At 40.8% G+C, this 20,491-nt stretch overlaps 1 protein-coding gene across 2 annotated transcripts in view; it reads left to right on the forward strand.

Moving 5' to 3' along the window:
* Window positions 1–20,491, forward strand: part of ADCY5 (adenylate cyclase 5) — a 223,850-nt gene that overhangs the window by 172,536 nt on the left and 30,823 nt on the right. For both annotated transcript variants that reach the window (XM_040602934.1, XM_040602935.1), the window contains exons 8-9: window positions 4,271–4,411; window positions 17,553–17,575. In XM_040602934.1, coding sequence (XP_040458868.1) covers window positions 4,271–4,411; window positions 17,553–17,575 — 164 coding nt within the window. The remainder of the gene's footprint in view (window positions 1–4,270; window positions 4,412–17,552; window positions 17,576–20,491) is intronic.

Here is a 20,491-nt window from a genome sequence, read left to right on the forward strand (position 1 = left end):
TTCTTTATTCTTCTGTCCAGTGTTATTATGCCTTAGGTAGCCCTGTGTGCAAATTGCCCTCATGCTGTCACTTAGCCAGGAAGAAACAGAGGAAGGATCCTCATAAATTTCCACAGAGGAGCTGTGATCCTTCTAATTCTTCATTTTTAGAGTTTATTATTATCATCACCCACTGAACAAGTGATGTTTTTCAGAAAATAAATTAGATAGACTTTTTAGAATATCAGATTTTAAAAAATGTTTTTCAATAAGTATTGATATTAACAATTGTTCAAGTTAATACAGTAGCATGGTGTACATGTAGGAAACCAAAAATCCACTATGCTTGTATATATGTGTTTTAATCTGATTGGAAATGTTGCTGAAACATAGTTCACAATCCAGTGGAAGCCTTCTACAGGAGGTGTGAGGAAATATTCCCAGAGTTAATGTAGCTATGGAAAATTATGGTACCTGACCTCAAGGTTAGAAACAATCTCAGAAGAATATATTTACCCATTTGTCCCACCCTTACCTCAACCACAACAACCCAGATGTGTCAGTAAACGTGAGGTCTTTTATTCCCTTCAAATTGATTAAGTGATGCTTCAGAGTCACCAGCACTAGCAGCAGGTAGCAGGATCACTCAGTGGCTGAGAGGGATTGCACAGCAAGGTTTCAGTAGCAGGGCACTACAGGGGTGCCTTCTGTGAGAAGATACCAGAAGCTTCCCCCATGTCCAATGGAGCAAATGCCAGCTCGCTCCAAAACAATCCATCTTTTGGCCAAGGCCAAACTAATCAGCACCGGCGGTAGGGGCCCTGGGATAGCATATCAAGAAGGGGAAAAAAATTAAAATCTGCATCAGCTGGAGAGAGGATTGAGACTGTGAAAGCAACAACTCTGCAGACACCCAGGTCAGTGAAGTAAGGAGGGGATGAGGGGCTCCAGGCGCTGGAGCAGAGGTTCCCCTGAAGCCCATGGCGAGGCGGGCTGTCCCCTCAGCCCATGGAGCCCACGCCAGGGCAGGGGGTGCCCAAAGGAGGCTGTGACCCCATGGGCAGGCTGTGCTGGAATAGGGTCCTGGCAGGGCCTGTGGCCCCATGGAGAGAGGAGCCCCGGCTGGGGCAGGGCCGCTGGCAGCACTTGTGACCCCGCAGGGACCCCGGCTGGAGCCATCTGTTCCTGAGGGGCTTCGCCCTGTGGGAGGGACCCTCGCTGGAGCAGTTCGTGAAGAACTGCAGCCCGTGGGAAGGACTGAAGTTGGAGAAGTTCATGGAGAACGGTCTCCCATGGGAGGGACCCCATGCTGAAGCAGGGCAGGGTGTGAGGAGGAAGGAGCAGCAGAAATTATGTGTGATGAACTGACTGTAACCCCTATGCCCCTGCACCACTCGGAGGGAGGGGATAGAGAAATTGGGAATTCAGCACGGGAAGGGGGGAGGGGTGGCAGGAAGGTGTTTTTTCCTGTTTTGATTGGTAATAAATTAAACTAATTTCCCCAAGTCAAGTCTGTTTTGCCCAGGACAGTAACTGCTGAGTGATCTCCCTGTCCTTATCTCAACCCATGAACCTTTTGTTACATTTTCTCTCCCCTGTCCAGTTGAGGAGGGGAGTGGCAGAGCAGCTTTGATGAGTAGGTAGCATTCAGCCAGGGTCAAACCACCATAGGTCTGCTTGGATTTTTGACATTAAGGCCTTTTCCAAATTCTAACCAAATTTACTGACTCATGGAGGGAAACCTGTTGTATGTATCTTTTATCATCTGTTGATGTAAAGGTATTTGCAATGTAACCAAATAGCTTTGCTTTTTCATAGGTCCCTGGACTGCTTTCAGTGTCTGGGTTTTTTGATTGCTTTTCGTTGAAAACCTTTCACTAAGTTGCAATAAAATGGATTGACAGTGTCACTTCTATTATAGAGAGCAATATATATTTGCTTGGAGATAATGAAACTGTATCTTCTACCACTTTTCTGGCATCACATCATAGAAGAAAGAATCATAACTATGAAAAAGATTGCATAACTGAAAACACACAAAGTGCTACAAGTGATGGCAGAGACCATAAAAAGCAGTGACTTTTGAAAAACAAAACCTCAAACCAGCTCAAATCTGGACATCAGCGTTGCATCACATTAGTGTATTTTTAGGAACATTTAAAACACAGTTCTCCTGGAGATTATCCAGGGCTCTGTCATGACGGCTCATGTGAAATTCAGCTGGAGCCAAGCAATGGAGTTTTCAGCTCTTGCAGATGAAACAGTGGTGGGTTCAATATGGGGAAGAGGTGACGTGGGAGGCATTTGCTGTCCTGGGGGTGTGCAGTGTGGGAGCATGTTCGGTTCTCCCCAGCAAACATCCCGGGGAGCTGACAGCTCACTTAGGTTTGCTCCCACTGAGTTTACTTGAGATCCTACCCATGTCATCCTGGCTGGGTGGAAAAAGATCCTTGCTGGCAGCCCAGAGCTGCAATGACCACTGCCACTTACTGTTACAGGGCCAGTTGGGTGTCTGGCACAGGGCCCCTGTCACAAGTGTCACCATGTCCCCAGCTAGTGGCCACGAAGCCTGCAGCACTACATTGCTTGAAACGTTTTGTACCTGTGTGGTGAGCTTGTGGTCTCATGGGAAATGTTGTCATCATAGCTGTCTCTTCTTTGCAAGAAAAGAGGTGATGATTTCCCATGCTTGTCAATCAGGCAGCTTTCCCCAGTGCTGAATTTTAGCAGGCTTTTAAAAATTCCTTTCAAAAAATTAATTTAAGGCAGCATAACGCTTGACATTTAACTCTCTGGTTACCATGGAAATAACACCGGGTATTTTACAAACTCTTGACAGGTATAAGTTACAGTGAATAGTGGAGAATCAAAATAAATAGGTAAGGAAAGCAGACTCCAGGCAAAAAAAAGAAATAAAGTGCAGACCTACCTGTATTGTCATACAACACTTGAACCAAAATTCTAGAGTTTAAAACAACTTACGCTTTCTTTTTAAATTATTCAGTTGTCCGAACACTTTCTGAAATCCCAAATTAACTCTCATGTCTAATTTTTTCAATAATCTCATGGAAGCAGTGATTCTCTTGAAAAAGTTTAATCTCTCAAGTAATAAACAGCCATGTAGAGTAGCTATCCCTACTGTCCAAATTTTCAAGCTTTCCTGAGTTTGTCTCTTTTAAGCAAGGATGTAGTAATTGCCACTCCTCTGCCTTCTGAGTCAGTACAGGTAAATTGCACAGTCCTCATGGAGCAAATCTCCAGTGCAGTTCTTGCTCAAGAAGATTAAAGGGTTTGGTCTTGTGCAATAAAATCCTGTGTTTCTGCAGAACACATTCCACATGGAAACCTGCCTGTGTTTTTAGCTAGAGAATATATTCAAAATAAGGAACTAAGCAGCCTGTTGTTTAGCCTAGTTACATGCTGCACTTCTGTGCTCTTGTAACTGCATTGAGCTTGAATGAAACCTTTCCAACAGATCCTGTGCAAACGTTGCAGTAAGCTCCAATTACAACCAAGATTCAAAACAAGCTCTATATAACAAACCCAAACACTTTGTCCAGACTTCAGGAAAGCTAGTGTCAATGATAAAATTTGCAGCTAGCATTAGGGTAGAGGAGACTATTTTGTCACACGCTGCAATACCACTGCCCTTAACAGCTACGCTGTTAATTTGTTTGCAAGATTTACATGCTTTCCTTAGTGTGTCTGGGAAGCTGCTTTTCCTAGTGTGGAAACTTATTGGCTTGTACCTACAGAGAAAGGTGTCCTTTATTCCCATAGCTGCAAGGAGCTTCAAGGCTCCTGTTCTTCAACCAGATCACTCTGTGTGTCATTTCTCTTGCAGATGCACCAGTCTTGGTTTGGTTTTGGGTTGGTTTTTTGGTTGTTTTTTTTTTTTTGGGGGGGGGGGCTGGCAGAGGGGAAAGGGGCATTCTATGTAGTATCTCAGCTTGAAACTGCAATTTCCTATCTGAAATTATTGTTTACTAAAAAGAAAAATTAGATATCTCCATTTTGGAATGCTCCCTGTGTTTACACAGGTTGTGGTGGTTATTCAAAACAAGCCAAGGTGTAAAATGGCGGGCACCACTTAGGGGCAAGTGTTCTAAAAGATGAGAAGAAAAAGAAATGGTGGACCAGGACTGCTCCTGATCAGTGGCCACTTCTTAAAAGTTCAAGATGCAAAACCATCTTCTGGAGTGAGAGATCAGAAGTGAAGGATGCTTAGAGAATGACTGCCATGTAAACCTTTCAAAATTTATTCTGCATTTCTCTCTTGTTTGTATTTCAGAAAGATGAGAAAGCCACAATAGCCAAGATGAATCGTCAACGTGCTAATTCCATCAGCCACAACCCACCACACTGGGGTGTTGACCGGCCCTTTTATAACCACCTTGGAGCTCATCAGGTCTCCAAGGAGATGAAGAGAATGGTAATGCCTTGCTTTATGGACATTAATTTATTTTCTTCTTAATACATCATTATATATCTTCCCTGTTTTGTCTGAAGGTTTTCGCAGCCCCAAGAGTGTTTTCCAAATGGGGGTGGTAAATTCTACTTTGACTCCAGAAATAATAATAATTGGTACATCTGGAGGTGAGTGATTGTCAGATGAGGCACAAAGTTGTTGGAGAGGAGAAGGGAGGCTGAGTGGCACAAGGAAGGCTCTTTTGTCTAACTTGTCCCACATGCTGTAAACTCATCTAGGCTGTGTGAGAAGACGTGATTATCTGCAAAAATTGCTCGGTAACCCAAGCATTCAAACAGCAGCTGATATACACTTGTACTAGATCATTACAGACTTCAGCACTTGCAAAGGTTTCTTGCTTACATTGTAACAGCCAGATGCTGTTCACCTTCTATAACTACATACCCACGTATACCCATGGGTCCTCAGGAGTCATGCCACTGTGTTTAGCTTTTGAGAATATGTTCTCAAGTACACAGATTGATTGAGGTAGCAGGCATCTTCATTTTTGCTTATACCTTTCAGTCCTTCTAAATGAAAATTAACAAGAACTTTTTATCAACGCAGTTGGACTGAGAGCACTTTTATGGCTTATTTTACATAAAGGTGTAGATGATAGATTTGTTTCCTGCCGTAAAGGTGACAAGAGTTTCTATTATAATGACTATTTGTAATAATAATAAAAATATTTAGTACCTCTATAGTTGCTTGCATAATCAGATTGCTCTATGACCTTATTTGTGCTGTTTTGATCCTTCATGCACAGTCAAAACTGTGTATTTGCTGGCCACTTTTTTGCCCATAGTCAAGTTCTGCTCCAGGTTATCAAAACCTTAAAGTATTAAAAGAACTTTTTAGCATGAGATTCACTCCCACAGCTTAAAAAATGTTGGCATAGCTATAAGCAGCCACATATGTTGTCTTCTAACGGGAAATGCTGGCACATTTATTAATAGTTGGTGCTAATATTATTCATTCATAATATTATTTTACAGTGCTAAACCAAATTTCTTAATCTCCATAGTAATGTTCCTTGCATTTCTCAGATCTCCAAATAGGGCTTCTGACATAAGCATACAGATCAGTGGAACAGTGCATTTTTTATGTTGGCCTTTCAATAGGGTGCACTCAATAGGCATGACATTATTAGAAAAGCCTAATCACACTAGCACATAATTATAATTACAAGTTTCTTTGAATAGCTTTTAAGGGCTTCTTGCAGCCTCCTGTTCAGAAACAAGGTGTAAGCATGCCAAACAGTATTATGCTTCTTGGTGTTAATTACAGTTTGCCGTGTCTAGCTGTTGTTCAGTTGGAAAAACATAATTATTTATTGAAATATCAAGCTGAGTCCTAAAGCTTCACTGCCCCTCACTTTTAGAAGGAAAAGCTTCTCTCTCTCCCCCCCCCACCCCATTTTGTTGAAACTTTCCCTGTAACAGTATTACTTTTTTATAAATCCAGCAGCTCAGAAAATGTTTTCCACTCAATCTACTTCCATACTACTTCTTGTATTAAGCTCTTTTTTGAGAGGCTGATGTTGCATGTGTCAGGCTGTTTCTTGAAAACCAATTTAAACGTGATGCAGATGTATTATTTTCAGCTAGACTTTTTGTTGTTCTTGGGTACTATTTTTAAACATCTGTTATTTACAGTATTTCCCGCTGCTTTATGTTTGAGATGCATTAGTCAAAATGAAAACATGCTGCTCTCTGTGGCCTAGAGACCATTTTAGTATCTGCTAGATGGACATTTTATTGATTAGATCATAGGAACAATTTCTCCATCTCCTGTCTCAACTCTTTCTCTCTGTGTTAACTTCTAATTTAAATATGCATTTCTTTATACTACCCAGCTTTGCACAGTACTTTATTTGCCTGTGATCTCTAATACTGTGTTATATGGGTGCTGTGTATGCTTAAATGCATGCACAGTGTGTGCTGACTACACAAACATGCACACTGTCCGCAGACTGCTTGCTTAGAAATAGAAAATACAGGCAGACAGAAGGGGAGCTGAACTAAAAAGGCATTTTTCAGTGCTCCTCTGGGATGACATGTCATTGATCATTGATCTTGGTAAGCTGCACTAGCTTTCAAATCTCTTGAAAATGTACTCTTTGTGCCACATCACCTACCTTTCCCCCAGACCTCTTGTACATAATTATATGTGGCCTTTTTTCTTGGAAACTAGGAACATGTAGGGTTGGATTAGTTAAAGTAGTACGCTGAGGCAGGCAGTGCAACATTGCCTTTCTGTTTAAAACCTGGAGCTCCTTAGCCCTGTAATTTCAAAACAGGTGTTTATAAGGGTAGTTGTGAGATAGTCTTCAGGCAGGAGCTAGGTAATGTTGCAGTGATGTGCAGTTAAATTATATTGATATGTAGATATTAATACATTTGTGTGTAGGGAGTAATATGGATGATTATTAAGGGCACAGGGTTTTGTCACAAACAGAACATTTTGCATTAGGAAGACAATCACGTTTTCAGAAAAAAAGAGAGTTTTTTTGTGGCGCTACTTACATTTCCCTGAAAGATAATATTAAAGTTCCCTGAATCGCATTTTTGGGAGGGAACTTGTATACTTAATAGCAAACGTAATTATTTTGGCCATTTTTCTTTCCTTTGAATGCTGGCACTGGAGCTGCCTCTATTCTTAGGGTATATTAGTAGCCCTGGATGAGATGAATTAGTATCAAAGGTAGCCATAGATTCCTTTTTTTCTCTCCCTTCTCTTATACCATGACATTTCAACGTGCTTCCGTGTCTGTGCACACCAACAGTGCATCTGGCAGGGTTTGTGTGGGAGGGCAGCCCAGCTGGTGGCATGGGCAGGTCTTTGGTCCCCGCTTCTCTCTGCGTTGTGGCTCACAGCTTAACCTCTGCTGGGTCCAGCTGACTTCCACAATGTTCCTAGACTAAGTTGTTCCCCTGGTCACACAGGAGTTTATTCAGGCACTTGCACACACACATAAATAAGACAAAATATCCTACGCATGTCCATGCAGCAGTAATCTAAAATGTCCTGGAAAACTGGAGTTATTTTCCTAGTCCTACCGTAGCTAACTGGGGCCTGAGTCAGCTGGAATATGCAGCTGTGCCACCTCATCCCACCTATCCCAGCAATCCCTCCATCTCCCTCATGCACTGCTCTGCTTTCCAGACCATCCCCAATCCTTCTTTTTCCCCTCCTACTGCTCAGCGGTGGCCTTTCTTGCCATGCAGAGCCTGCAGGGAGGCAGCACGCAGGAGACGCTGACGCTGACGTTGCCTATTGCTGACTCTGCCCCCCATTAGCTGGTGGAGCCATTGCCCAGCGAAAGCCAGTCCTGGGGACTGTGCGGGGTTGGGCTGCTGGGTCAGCGGCTGCCCCTAAGAAACTGGAACATTTGCAGCAGAGGAAGATCAGATACAAATGGGGTGGGAAGGCAGAGTGCCTTGGCCCGGGCTGGCAGCCTCTGCTGCGGCCCTGGCCCTGGGAGCCCGTGTTGTTGGGCTGGGTGATGCTGCTGGCGTGGAGTGGGTGGAGGGCTGCCTCGCGCGCCCTGGGCAGGCAGAGAAGCCTGGACAGGGTCAGCTTTGTGGCTGTATACAAAGTATGAAAAGAGCCAGAGCACGGCATAAGAGCAGCACAGCTGCTTTCTATTTTTATTGCTTTTTACAGCACGTTTTCTTGTTTCCTAAACAAAAGCAGTCAGTCCAGGACCAGTAACTGTATCTTTCTGGAAATACAGACTTTTGTGCTGCTTGTGATATATGCAAAGGAGCAGCATTTCCCCAAGTCTCCATACACCAGCCTTGTCTTTCCCACTGTCTCTCTGGTCTAGTTTTTAATTGCTAAAAGGTCAAAAATAAACCGATTTGAAACCATTTGAAAGTACAGGTATATTTATAGCTATAACAATATTTATACACCACTAAGAAATACTTTGCTTTTCCCAGTATAGATTTCAGAGTGCTTTTATAAATATTGATGGATTTTAGAGTTCTGGAAATAATACTCATGTCTCAGTTTTCATCAGCAAAACAAAACTACGATTTTAAAAAAAGTTTGGCAATAGTAGTTGACTGTAAACTGAAAGAGGTTTGTTGTAAACAGCGATAAAAAGGCAAATGTTGATAGCTTCCACAATTACAGGGCTGTTCTAGATGACAAATGATTGTCTTGCATCTTTTACCTTGCTCAGCATTAGTAAGGTCATAGCTGGAAAACCACATCCAATTTGGGATTGCAATCCTTTAGGAGCATGTGGATGAACTGGAGAGAGTCCAGTGGAGAAAATTACAAATTAGGAGAGTTTCAATGGTGTGACCTGTGAGGAAGTGTTGAAGTATTGGGTTTGTTTAGTTTAGAAGGGAGAGGACTGATTAGAAAGAAAAGTCTTCAAATACGGGAAGGTTTGTAAGGACAGAAATAATGATAAATCTTTTTTCTCCATGACTGCAAAAGGCAGGATTAAAAATAATCCTCTTAATTTGCTGCAAGGAAGATCTAAGTTAAGAAAAAGCTTAGATGTAAAGAATAGGCTATGTAAGGAGCTTGTGTAATTCCTGGTTTTCCTGAAAACATTTTATTTATTTTATTCAGGGCTTTTCAGTTGGGAGGGACATTACAAAATCCTTTGCAAATATAGAAAAAATAATGTAAAAAAACTCTGTATCAGGAGAATTTATAGGGAATAAAGAATATAAGAATAACATGAGACGGATGTAAAGGTTTTACAGAGTTTCCAATCTAGGCTGCACAGAACTCTGAGGCATTGATCTCCCTCCTCGTTCAGGAGCCAACTATACCCATAACATTTCTCACAGGTATTTGTTTAGCCCTTGTTTAAAAACCTCAAAGGTTGAAACCCCTACAGTTCTGCTGGGCACCCTTTTCAACAGTTTGATTTTTTTTCTTGATGTTTCACTTCAAATTTCCCCACTTCAATTTTAAAACACAGTGCTACATAAGCTATTCACAGTAGATAAGGACAGTGTATTTTTCTCTCCTTTACAGTTATCTTCTCTGTATTCGAAGACTATTACCATGTCTCTGCACAGCTCCAATTCTCTCATCAAGTTTGTTTCTTAGTTGATGCTTTCCAGCCCGGTGGTTGGTTTTGGTCCCTTCTGAGCACTTGCCGTTTCATCAATAAGAGGGAGCACCTGCACTGAACCCAGCACTCCTACTGAGGTTTTATTAGTGCTGCCCAGAAAAAGTTGGTCATTTGTGAGGTCTTACAACAAGACTTGACACAGCCTAATGCTGTCTGGCTTCCAAAAAAACCCCAAAAAACAGTAATTGTGTCATGAGATCTACTCAGCTGTAGAGTCCTGCTGTTGGATCTTAAAGCTGCCATACAGCTATAATTTATTTCACACTGGCTAATATGACTAAGCAGCTAAGCTTGTTCCACTGTTACATGCTTTTGGGAACGTTTACTTCAGAAACAGGTACCTCTGAGTCCTTATAATCCAATGTGAGCAGAGTGGCTAATGTGGTTACTGAGCCTGGCTGTAGATGCCTGGCAGATTTCCTTTGATTTTTTCAGCTGCTGATGAGGTTTAACATTAGGAAGTTTAGAAACAGAAAGAGGAAACTCTGAAGACTGCAATACTGATTTCAGTCTGACCACCTTTCTGTCATGAGTCTGTGTAAAACCAATGAAGCATTTAATTTGCAATGCAATTGTGTATGACGTCAATGTTAGTTCAAAAGTAAAAACCAAAATAAAATCAAATGGGTATTATCCACGTGTAGGAAATATGACTGTATGCAGATGTTAATGTGAGATGAGGTTATAAAAATGCATCCTGGATATGCCTGGTGCAGTGAAGAACAAGCTCTTCTTTCAGGTAGGCACTGCCTGATTCCTTGTGGTGCTGCTCACAGCTCTGCACAATCTCTACATGATGATCGCTTGGTGTTTACTTTCTAACAAAACAACATTCATCTACAAGCCTGGTCATTCAACCATAAAATATAAATCTTTGTCCTATTTGCCCTGTCCTAAATCAGTTCTCCATGTTGCATCACAAATGCATCTCACTTCTTCCCTTTATGTCTCGAAGTTGCCCTTAGAATAGATTTTTCTTGTTACTCAAAAAATCAAAATTGGGGAACAAGCGCCTCAGAGGAACAGATGCTGTAGCTGTGCCAACTTAACCACTTAAAGATCAGAAATTATTAAAAAAATTAAAATAAAATTCAGTAGGGCAAGTTTTCCTCAGTCAATAGCGCAGCCCCATCAAACAGAAGTGGATTTGAGTCCGTGAATGAGGTGCTGAGGATTCACCCCCCTTCTAAGGGTTTCATTTAACTGAAGGTCACCATTATCCTCTTTTCCAGCAATCATCTGCTAAATCTGGTAATAGCAACACTGACGTCAGCGGAGCTGGACAGGGGCACCCAATGGAGACAAATTTGACCCACAATTTTTTCACTGCTATAGCAGTATGCAGAATCCTCTGAACTCGTAATCAAGCAGGGAGAAACCCTCAAGCAATCCTTTCTGCTGTAATCTCCACATATTGCTGTAGACCTGCGAGGAAATTGTTGGTCTAGTCTGGATTTTATATAGCAAATTTGGTGTGGTTAGCTCACAAACAGCAAGGAGAGGAATCCTGTCCTGCAGTTAGGCTATATAATTGCTTTGGTGCTTCTGAAAAAAGGATTTGCCTGATTTGCATCTTCCATGTGATCTCATATTAATGAGTGGAAGCTATATGAAACATTGTATATTGCTCAGATTCTCAGAGGCTTCATACAGTTTTGTATCCTCATCTGCAAACCTCTTACTCTAGTTGGTCAGAACTTGCAATCATTCTTGATTAAATTCTTTAAAAGAGGGATAAGAATCAGCAAGATGCAACAGCTGATCTGCAGCTGCTTCTGTGAAACTTAGGCAGAGGTTAATATTTGCTTGAAGGTCTTGCACTGATAATTTTTCCACCATTCAGTACTCTTTTCTAGAGTAAATCATAGTCAGATGGGAAAAGGTGGTTTGGACTGAGATGCTACTTAAAAGTATCAGACAGTTTCTGAGTGGGACTAAATTAAGCCTATGGAAATAAAGATACCAATTAGCCTTTATTCACAGAAGCATTTTCTCTGATGTTCGTGGCAGTGTTGCACAGGTGGACATCAGAGGTGGAGTTGTGGCACTTACCAGAATGATTTCCAAAGCTTCCTAAGGCAGACAGGACAGTAAGCTTAAATGACCAAAAGATGCAGATCATCAGGTTTAGGTCTGGTTTTCACGGAGAGTGAGCAGCCCTGGCCAGCACCAGTGGATGACTTCAGTAAAGGCTGGTTAAGCTTGAATTCAGCCTGTCTGCATCTGATTAGAGAGCTATGTGACAGTAGTTTCTGTGGAAGTTGGTTGTGTTTATCATCATTTGGAGTGTAGAGGTGTAAGGACAAAGATTAAGGAGTCAGGAACTGATTCAGAGAGTTTCTAGGACTACCTTTTTTATGTCTTTTGCTGTTTTGCAAGTTTTGGTAACTGTTCACAGGCAAGGTGCAGAACCGCATACTATTTCACTTGAAAACATGAGCTTTGAACTGAAAAAAATTGGATTCAGAGTTTACAGAAAACTGGGAAGTGTCAGCAACCTACACTTCTCAGATGTGTGAGTTCAGAGCCAGAAGTTAATTAAAAGTAAGGGGGGTGGGGGGTAGCGGGGGTGAACCTATCTCAAAAGCAGCCACTTGTGCTCTACAGATATAAATCTGATGGGCTAAATAAATTCATGGGTTTGGCCAGGTCTGGTCTACCAGCTGGGGACTGTGTACAAAATCATTTTGAGTAGAACAAAGTAGAATGGTTCACCATCTGTGAGCAGTGCAGAGGAATGAAAGTTTATTTATCGGGTGGGGTGGGCAGCAGAGAGGGAGCACTTCAGTTTTCCTTTTTGGAGCTCATTAATCTGTGTTCCAGCTATAGCAGACACACTCATCATATAATCTGTTTCATAAACTGGTTTTCTGCCAGTTTGTTGTTCTGCACCTAGATACTTGTTAAATATCCTTCCTATCGGGCTTAGTATTTTCTGTGCCAGTTTTTTCTGGACTCTGGTATAGAAATTGCATTATTTTTGGCTCAAATACTTTGAAGTCCTTCAGTTTTGTTTCTGCTTTTACACCTGACAGCATCTATCTTTGTCTCCTTGACTTTCTGACCACAGGGGCAAAGGCTGAAAGTGTAACACTGCTAAAAACAGGTGTGGATAATTAGTTTTGCAGTGGGGCCAAACCAAGTTTGTTTTTTAAGTACATCCACTCTCAGCCTGTCACTCTCCTCTTCTGTTTTCCATGGTCACTGTCTCTGTGAAGCACCTTTGCTTTGCAAGGTGGCCTGACCTCTTACAAAGCTCATTTTGTCACCAAGTCTAAAGTTCTTTTGCTTTCTGCTTTAACATCATGTAAGTCCCATTTCAACCTTTTTCTAGAGGTGAACAGAGGGCAAGAAAAATTAGTTTCTCTGTCTCTTTTGGCTCTTAGGATTTTTGCTGGAGTTGGCAGCAAAGTTTTTAAAGTGGAATCCATGCTTCCAAGCCATGTTGCCATTAAGAAGGTCATAGAGCTCATCAGCCCTTCGAGTGTCTTATTTTTGGAGCTAAATGAAAAGTTAGAAGGATGTAAAGTCTGCTCCACTTCTTTTTGCATATTTACAGTATGCTAATAATTTCAGCTAATGTTCTCAAAGTTAGAATTATTATTTCTAATGGTTCTTGATTTGAAGCATTATGGTATAGCAGTCAGCTTGTCATGGCTTTGACAAACATTTTCTCATTCTATTTAAGGAACCAGTTTTAATCTTCAAAGAAAAGGGCTTAGTTAATTTAGAAGTCGAGCAGAGAGATGGCAGTTATATGAGCTTTTAGCACAATAGATATTCATGAAGTATCCCACATAAAATAGTAAGCCTTAGGGACAGATGCAGTAATATAACAGTCCCTTTTTTTTTCCTCCTGCACATGTCTAATCCCACTGAGGATGGTCATTAAAAGTAAGTGCTTGTAAATTTAGAGCCACCTGACCTGCCATAAAAAAATCTGATTTTTAAAGAATCTCACGTAGGAAAGAGGAAAGATCAGGACTGCTCTTTGGTAGGCAGTAGTGCTTTTAAGGGAGCTGATTCAGCTAAGTTTGGATTAATATTCCTGAAGTCATAGAGACAACTGTCTTAGTCTCAGAGCAATTATTAAATGCTATTACCTTTACATTTGCAATCTGATGGCAGAATAATGCAGCCTCCTGGGGAAAGGGGGAGAACTGCAGTATCAGGGACATTTAAAATGAGACTGAATAAAAATTGTATGAGGTCCTATACGCAGCAATCCATTAGTACTGCACTGCGATAAGACATGTCTCATGCCTTATATTCCCTTCTAGAGAAAAGGAATTTTGGCCTTAACAAGGGCTACTTCATCATTGTGATTATGGAGCTATTCTTGAACTCCTGTGAACAAGAATCTGATTCTTGCAGCCATCACCACTTTTGCCATTTTCATCCCTGTTGACAATTTCCCAGCTTTTTTTCTTCATAACACCCTAGAAAGCCATTGGCACCGCTTCGGTCTGCTGGGCACAAATCCATAAGCAGTCAAGAGGGCATCTGCATACTTAACTCCAGGAATTGACTGTTTCTCTTCCTACCCCCTTACTCCCCCTCTCCTAAATTATTGGCACCTCCTTTTTATCAGCTGTTTCTTCTGGATATTCAGATTTTTGTATATTTGTGTGCAGAAAGCCAGCCCTGACATATCTTTGTGCAGCTCAAAACCTGCTTTATACCCAAACAGGCTGGGTACAGCTCCAGCCCAGCTACCCAGCCTCCAGCAAGCGCAGACAGGTGAGATCAGGGATGCTGGAGAATGGCTTTATAAACACACTCACAGCCCCTGTTATTTCACTTCTTGCTTGAGCTTGGAAATTTGTCTACTAGATCATGGGTGTGTTAATCCTTCAGAAATGAAGGCAAATGCATGTAGACCATATTTCTGCAGGATTGATTGTTTTTAGTGTTTAACCTGTGTGTAGCACAGACCATTCCAATTCATGTGAGCAGCCTTATGCTGAGCCAAAGGGCTTTAATTGGAGCAAAGCATCTGAGTCTGAAAGTAACTAAACTGTTTGCTAGCTGCAGAAAAGAAAAAAAAAAAAAAATATGAGTGTGTCATTAGTGCCCCAGCCTTGTGCAATGGGAAGGAAATAATTTCAGTGCAGATTTTTCAATGGACCGAGCAATGCCCATAAAGTAGGAGGAGGTGAAAACACATTAACCAAAACCTATGGGGAAATTTCACTCCCAATTCAAAACAGGGTGAGCAGCGTGACCCAGTGCATACAATCATCTCTTCCACTTAAAAGGCTTCTTGATATGTTATTGAGACACAGGCTCTTTAGTGGATAGAGGAGAAAATCTCTGGTTACAGCCGGATCCTAGAGGTATATTTGCTCTGTATCCTGACAAAGTCCTTCAGAGCAAATAAGAAAGATCTTCTGTAATAAATGTCCAGTTTTTAAGAAGCTGTGTTTGAGGGGTTTTTTCCTAAAATAATCCTGCAGACTTTTCTCCATAACAATTCCATTTTTGGCAATTCTGCTTGAAGGATCTTTCATATGAAATGGAAACGTTTGAAGTGAAGCATTTAATTTGCTTAACTTAAAGAGGTTCCTACTACACTTAATTTTAAGCTGAATCTCTCTAATTGAAGTTCAAGTTGTTCTTAAATATTTAGCCTCATTAAATGAAGATCCAGGAAAGAAAATGTAATAATCTTTTCCTTTTTTTGCTTTACCTGAAATACGCCTTTTTTTTTAAGTTTTAATTTTGAAATGCCAATTTAATTTGAGCTACCAGCATGAATAATTTCCAATGTTCCAAGCACAATTTAGTATTTTAAATTAAAAAGCTAGATCAATTAATTCTGTATTATTTTAGCGACTTTCCTTGTAACAGTTTTGATGGAGGAGAGAAGCAGGGGAGAATCAAATTTCATGTTGATAAAATGTTCACCCATATAAATGACCAGTTAAATATGCAGCCTACATATTTTTCCATGCTTGAAATATTGGGGAATTTTTTGAGGATATGCTTGCTGAGGTGTTTTAGTAACTTGATCTGGCTGGCCTGTATCCTCAAACTTGTGCACCTGGAGGGCAGGTGTATGAGGTCTGCATTTAGTTTGAGGATTTCAGTGGGATGAATGGTTACGTAGCGATCTGTGAAAATCATACCATTTTAGGGGACTCTTCCACTGCAGTCATCCAGTCCCCATGTAGCTAAGCTTGAAAATGTGAACTTGATGTCTGGCTAATAAGCAAGTACTGGCTGTTTACTCATCAGTTCACTTATTTCTCAGCTGGTAACTATTCATGTTCGGCTGATTTTCTTTTTTTTTTCCAGCCTAACTGACTATGACACCAGACAAATTAGTGAGCATTTTGTCTCCATGATTAATCAGTGAGCTTTCAGTTTTGGCACTTGTTTTTGGATTGTGTTGTAGGATTGCTTAGAGGATAAATAAATAAATCAATCAGATATTCCTGACAACTGTAAAATGATTAAGCAAGGGGGAGAAAAAAGCCACACAACAAAAAGCTGAATGATCACTCCATCACTCTTTAATGTGAAATCAAAAAGTACATGTTTTTTTTGGCTTGGATAACTGAACATGCTAACTTGGAGTCAACATTACTATTTCCTTCCCACTGGATCTGCTGGTGGTTGTTACATGGGACTGAGAGACTTCCTTTATCTGAATTTCTGATGGGTTAAGCTGGAGTTGCAGTTTCTATTTAGAAGTGTGGTTTGAGTCTGAAACGGAGTGTGTAAAAATGGAAATCGTGTTCTCAGTGAATCACAGTCCTGGCTCTTGACCTGAGTGATGAAACCCACTTTTTTCCTCTTGCAAAGCTGCTGCTTTTCAGGGAGGCTGTGTTGGCTTTATTGCCTCTTGCTGTATCACAGCATTGCAAACTAGTTGCAAGGGCAAAATCTGTTCTCACTATGTCATCAGCATTCTTGTTTCTGATGGTGTTGGACAAGGCAGCCTGTGGGAAGACTTTTCCGCAAAGATTTTTATGGTTTTTACAGTCAGATCGGATCTCAGTTTGCTGCCCCCAGCCTGGTAGTGGCTGCAGTTCCAGCAGCTGGAATATCCTCACATGCTCTGAGCAGTTTTGGCCTGAGTCTCTGGGAGGAAAACAAAAGGAGTTCTTCCTATCTCCCAGCTACATTTGTTTTGTTTTGGAACACAGGGTACAAACTCTATGCCTGAGTATTTGACCCTACTTGTCAAATATACAACTTTTCTTGACTTCAGTTAAATTTAAGCCTCGATGTCAGAGGGCAGATTTTGTCTCAGCCCATGCAAAATGGCCATTTTGATGCAATTTGGTCTGTTAGGTATGTTAAAGCTAAACATATAAAATTATGTCTCTGTAGGTATTTTTCTCTGAGGCCTCCTAGCCGCTTAAACTCTGGATGGCCTTAAACACACACACTTACTCAGTTCAGGTGGCCCCAGAGGAACTGTGAACATTTTGGCTATTAAAAATATTATAAATAATTCCTGAAATCTTATTCAAGAAAACATGTTTTGTGTGTGCACACAGCAAGGGGAGAATGAAGGAGACCCCTTGAGGTTCCTCCTGAAGAGATGAAAACCAAAATGCATCCAGCTCCCTTAGCTGAGCCCCAGCATAAAGAGGTGCAGCCTTGTTGAATACAATAGTTGACTTATGTTATTGTTCTGAGTTTTGTTTCAAGAAAAATACAGCCTCAGTTATAATATCAGCATAATTGCCATTGTGTCCTTTAATGATGACTGCAAAAAAGAAGACACCTGATATAAAGCATGCCAGCAGGCAGCTGAAGCATTTCCCTTATCTTCACTTCCACAAATTATACCTGAAGGCATGTGTTTTTCTAAAACGTCTCTCTCTGCCTGGTGACACAAAATACTGCTGCGGGTGGGTAAGGCCATCCATCCACACCTAACAAATGAGTGCCCTGGAAAACTACTCTGTGAAATGCTGTTCTCAGGATACTTCGTGTTCTTGAGGTCAGCCTGTTTGCTAACTCTCGTGTCCTTTTCCTTTCTTTCAGGGTTTTGAGGACCCCAAGGACAAGTAAGCAAATTTACTTCTGTCATACACTTTTATGTTTGCACATTTGGGATTTTTTTCTCATAATAAAAAAAAGACAAAAATTAATGCCCAGCAGCCAAGAATAATGCTTGGACTCCCCAGAGGTTTCTCCTGGAGGGACAGCCAGTTGAGGGCATGGGATTGACTGATGTGCATTCAGAGCTGCCACTGCCCTAAAAACATTTATTTGTTTGTGTGGTTCTTAATTGCTTTTGTGATTAAAATGCTTTTGCTTCTCTTCCCCTTGCCCCCAATATTCTTCTCTGTTTGCTACTTTGAAAATATCCCAAGAACAAAATCTTCCTGTAGAGTATGTCTAACTGTTGAACATCTGTGATAAGAAAAAATTACTTACGTATTGAAATATATATATATAGTTTTGGGGTTTATTTGTATATATTTTGTGTTACTCATTATTGCATACTACTTATTTCTTCATATAAAAATGAACTCAGAAATGACAGCTTATTTGAAAAAGTAAATTCAAACTTTCATACTCTGAAAGACAGCCACATTAAAGCAGCATTTTCATTTTTTTTCATATAGAACTTAAATTGTTTAAAATAAAAATTTAACAAGAGTGGTATTTTGAAAAATCGCTTTTGGAGGGAAAAAGCCAACTGTGTTACCTTTTTAACTTCTACAGCTGGGCATAACAAAAGCATTTCCTGTATCAAAGGTGCTTGGAGTAATTTCAGATTCAGTCCTACCGAATGGCATTAACTGTAAGCTTGCTCAGAGCAAGATAGGTGACAGTAGGGGAGACTGATGCCTGAAATACTTTGCTGTTGCTCCTTATCATGTTTCTCAGGCTGCCAGTCAGGACTGAGCATACCTCTGTGAGCTGGGACAGCTAAGTGCTTCTGTGGGCCCATCTGGCTTTGGGAAAATGCACATTATGGTGGTTGAGCATTGAGAGCAACACCCTGAAAGTCAAGGGAAGTGATAAGCTTGAACATGGCAATATTAAGAATCATTGTCTCCTTCCTTCACCCTTCATTGCAAACCTGATTTTTGTAACATCTAGCTCTGTGCACCCTGTTAAGTTTTGCTGGTGCTACAAGGTGTCTAGGGGGAGTCACCAGGGTTTCTTCTTGCATCTGTGGCTGCTGGGAACTCAGTTGATGTTAGATGTACTTTGCACAGAAAAGAACTTATTGATTACAACAAAATAATTCTTAGGAATACCAAAATTTTAATTATCCCTCATGAAATAGCATCTCTTCTCACAGTTTGTGCAAGAAAAGATAAATTCAGCTGCATCAGTGTTAGTCCACAGCAGAGTCACCCAGCTGGTGAGGAATGGCATCCCCACTGTTGCTCCAAGGACCATAATGTCTCTCTTCCATCCTATAGTTTGAAAAAGCTTACTTGAGCTGTTATGGCCGATAGCTAAGAGCTGTGTATTTACAGCACTGATTCAGTGTGATGCCATCCTATTGTACAGATTGCAGGATTTTTGCATTTCTGTTCAGCACTAAAAGAAACTACTGCTTGCCTCAGATTCTGTTGGTCTAGAAATCTGCTTAACTCAAGAACAAAGATTTGGCAAAAAAAAAAAAAGATCTCTAGCACAAAATGTTCATGGTGATACTGGTTAAAATTAGATACCTAAACCATGTCAAGCACTTCACCCAGTGCCTTCATGTGTGGAAACAGTGAACATCAATACTTTTCTCTTACAGTGAAGGAAGATGTAGGCACCACAGATCTCTGGAAACAGGACCTGACATTTACGTGCCTAAATGCAGATTTAGTTACTGAATCAAGGCATGAACCATTTAAAATTATGGCATACATGTAGTTTTGGCAGTGGTCACACTCTTAATTTGCAGAAAATAATTAAATCAGCAGAACATTTTTGGATTACTCTGAAGCCAGCATCTCTGGGTTAATTGCTAGCTTTCACATTTGCAAGCAGAGTGCAAAAGTAGTCCAAGCTCTGTTTGTGCTGTTCCTGTCCCTTACAACGGTTTTCTGTTGGCTGCACTTGGAGAAATCTCACCAGTGCTTTTGAAAGATGTTTCTGGAAGTTTTGTGGCAGCCTGAAATCCTTCGTTTTTTCCCCCCAAACCACACTACCAATATATCAATAACTATTTCCACGTAAGAATTTCATTAGTGTATGGCAGCACCTCAGCTCTGGCTTACAGGCACTGCCTCCAGGGCACTCCTTAGCATGGGGAAATTTTGTATTTCAGTTTAAAATTAAATTTATGCAAATATACCCTAACTTGCTGTACAGTAATTTAGTTTGGATACAACTGGCTGTGAAAGTCACCTGAGCAGCTAGGTATATGCAAGGTGACTAAGCTTCCCTGCAGTCTACATGAAGGTGGCTGCCTCACTGTGAATATCCCAGCAAGGCAATTTAAAACCTGCAAATTTCTACACAATCTGCAACTACAGAAGTTATTGTAGTATTAGAGATACCCTCAGCAGTATAATGACCGATTACAAAACTGGAGGCACCCAAGGCCACAGGCCAAGCAGGCAGTTTCTTCTCTTTGTGTCTTCCAGTGTGACACTTTTAGACTGGAACTTGAAATTTAACTGAGGTTCACCAAGATGCTGAGCTGACACTTTAGCTTCGGTTCTAGGGGAAAACATATTGCATCTCTTGAACGTGGTATGAAATGACTAAATGTGAATGACCCAAATGTGTAAATAACTTGCAAGATCTTGGAAGACATTCTGTAAATATGAAGTCTAATGATTTCCTTGCTCATTTTTAAGAGTCCAGAAGATATTGTGAGGACTGAATGAAAATAAGCAGCATCGTCTTGAATGCTCAAGCAGATGTGCTTCCTCTAAGGAAGCAACTAGAAGTAAATTGAATGTTCTGTCCTTCTAGAGACAAAACCACTTTTAATTTCAAAATGGAATATATGAAGTTCA

Source organism: Falco naumanni, chromosome 8 (genome assembly GCF_017639655.2).
Source record: "Falco naumanni isolate bFalNau1 chromosome 8, bFalNau1.pat, whole genome shotgun sequence".
NCBI lineage: Eukaryota > Metazoa > Chordata > Aves > Falconiformes > Falconidae > Falco > Falco naumanni.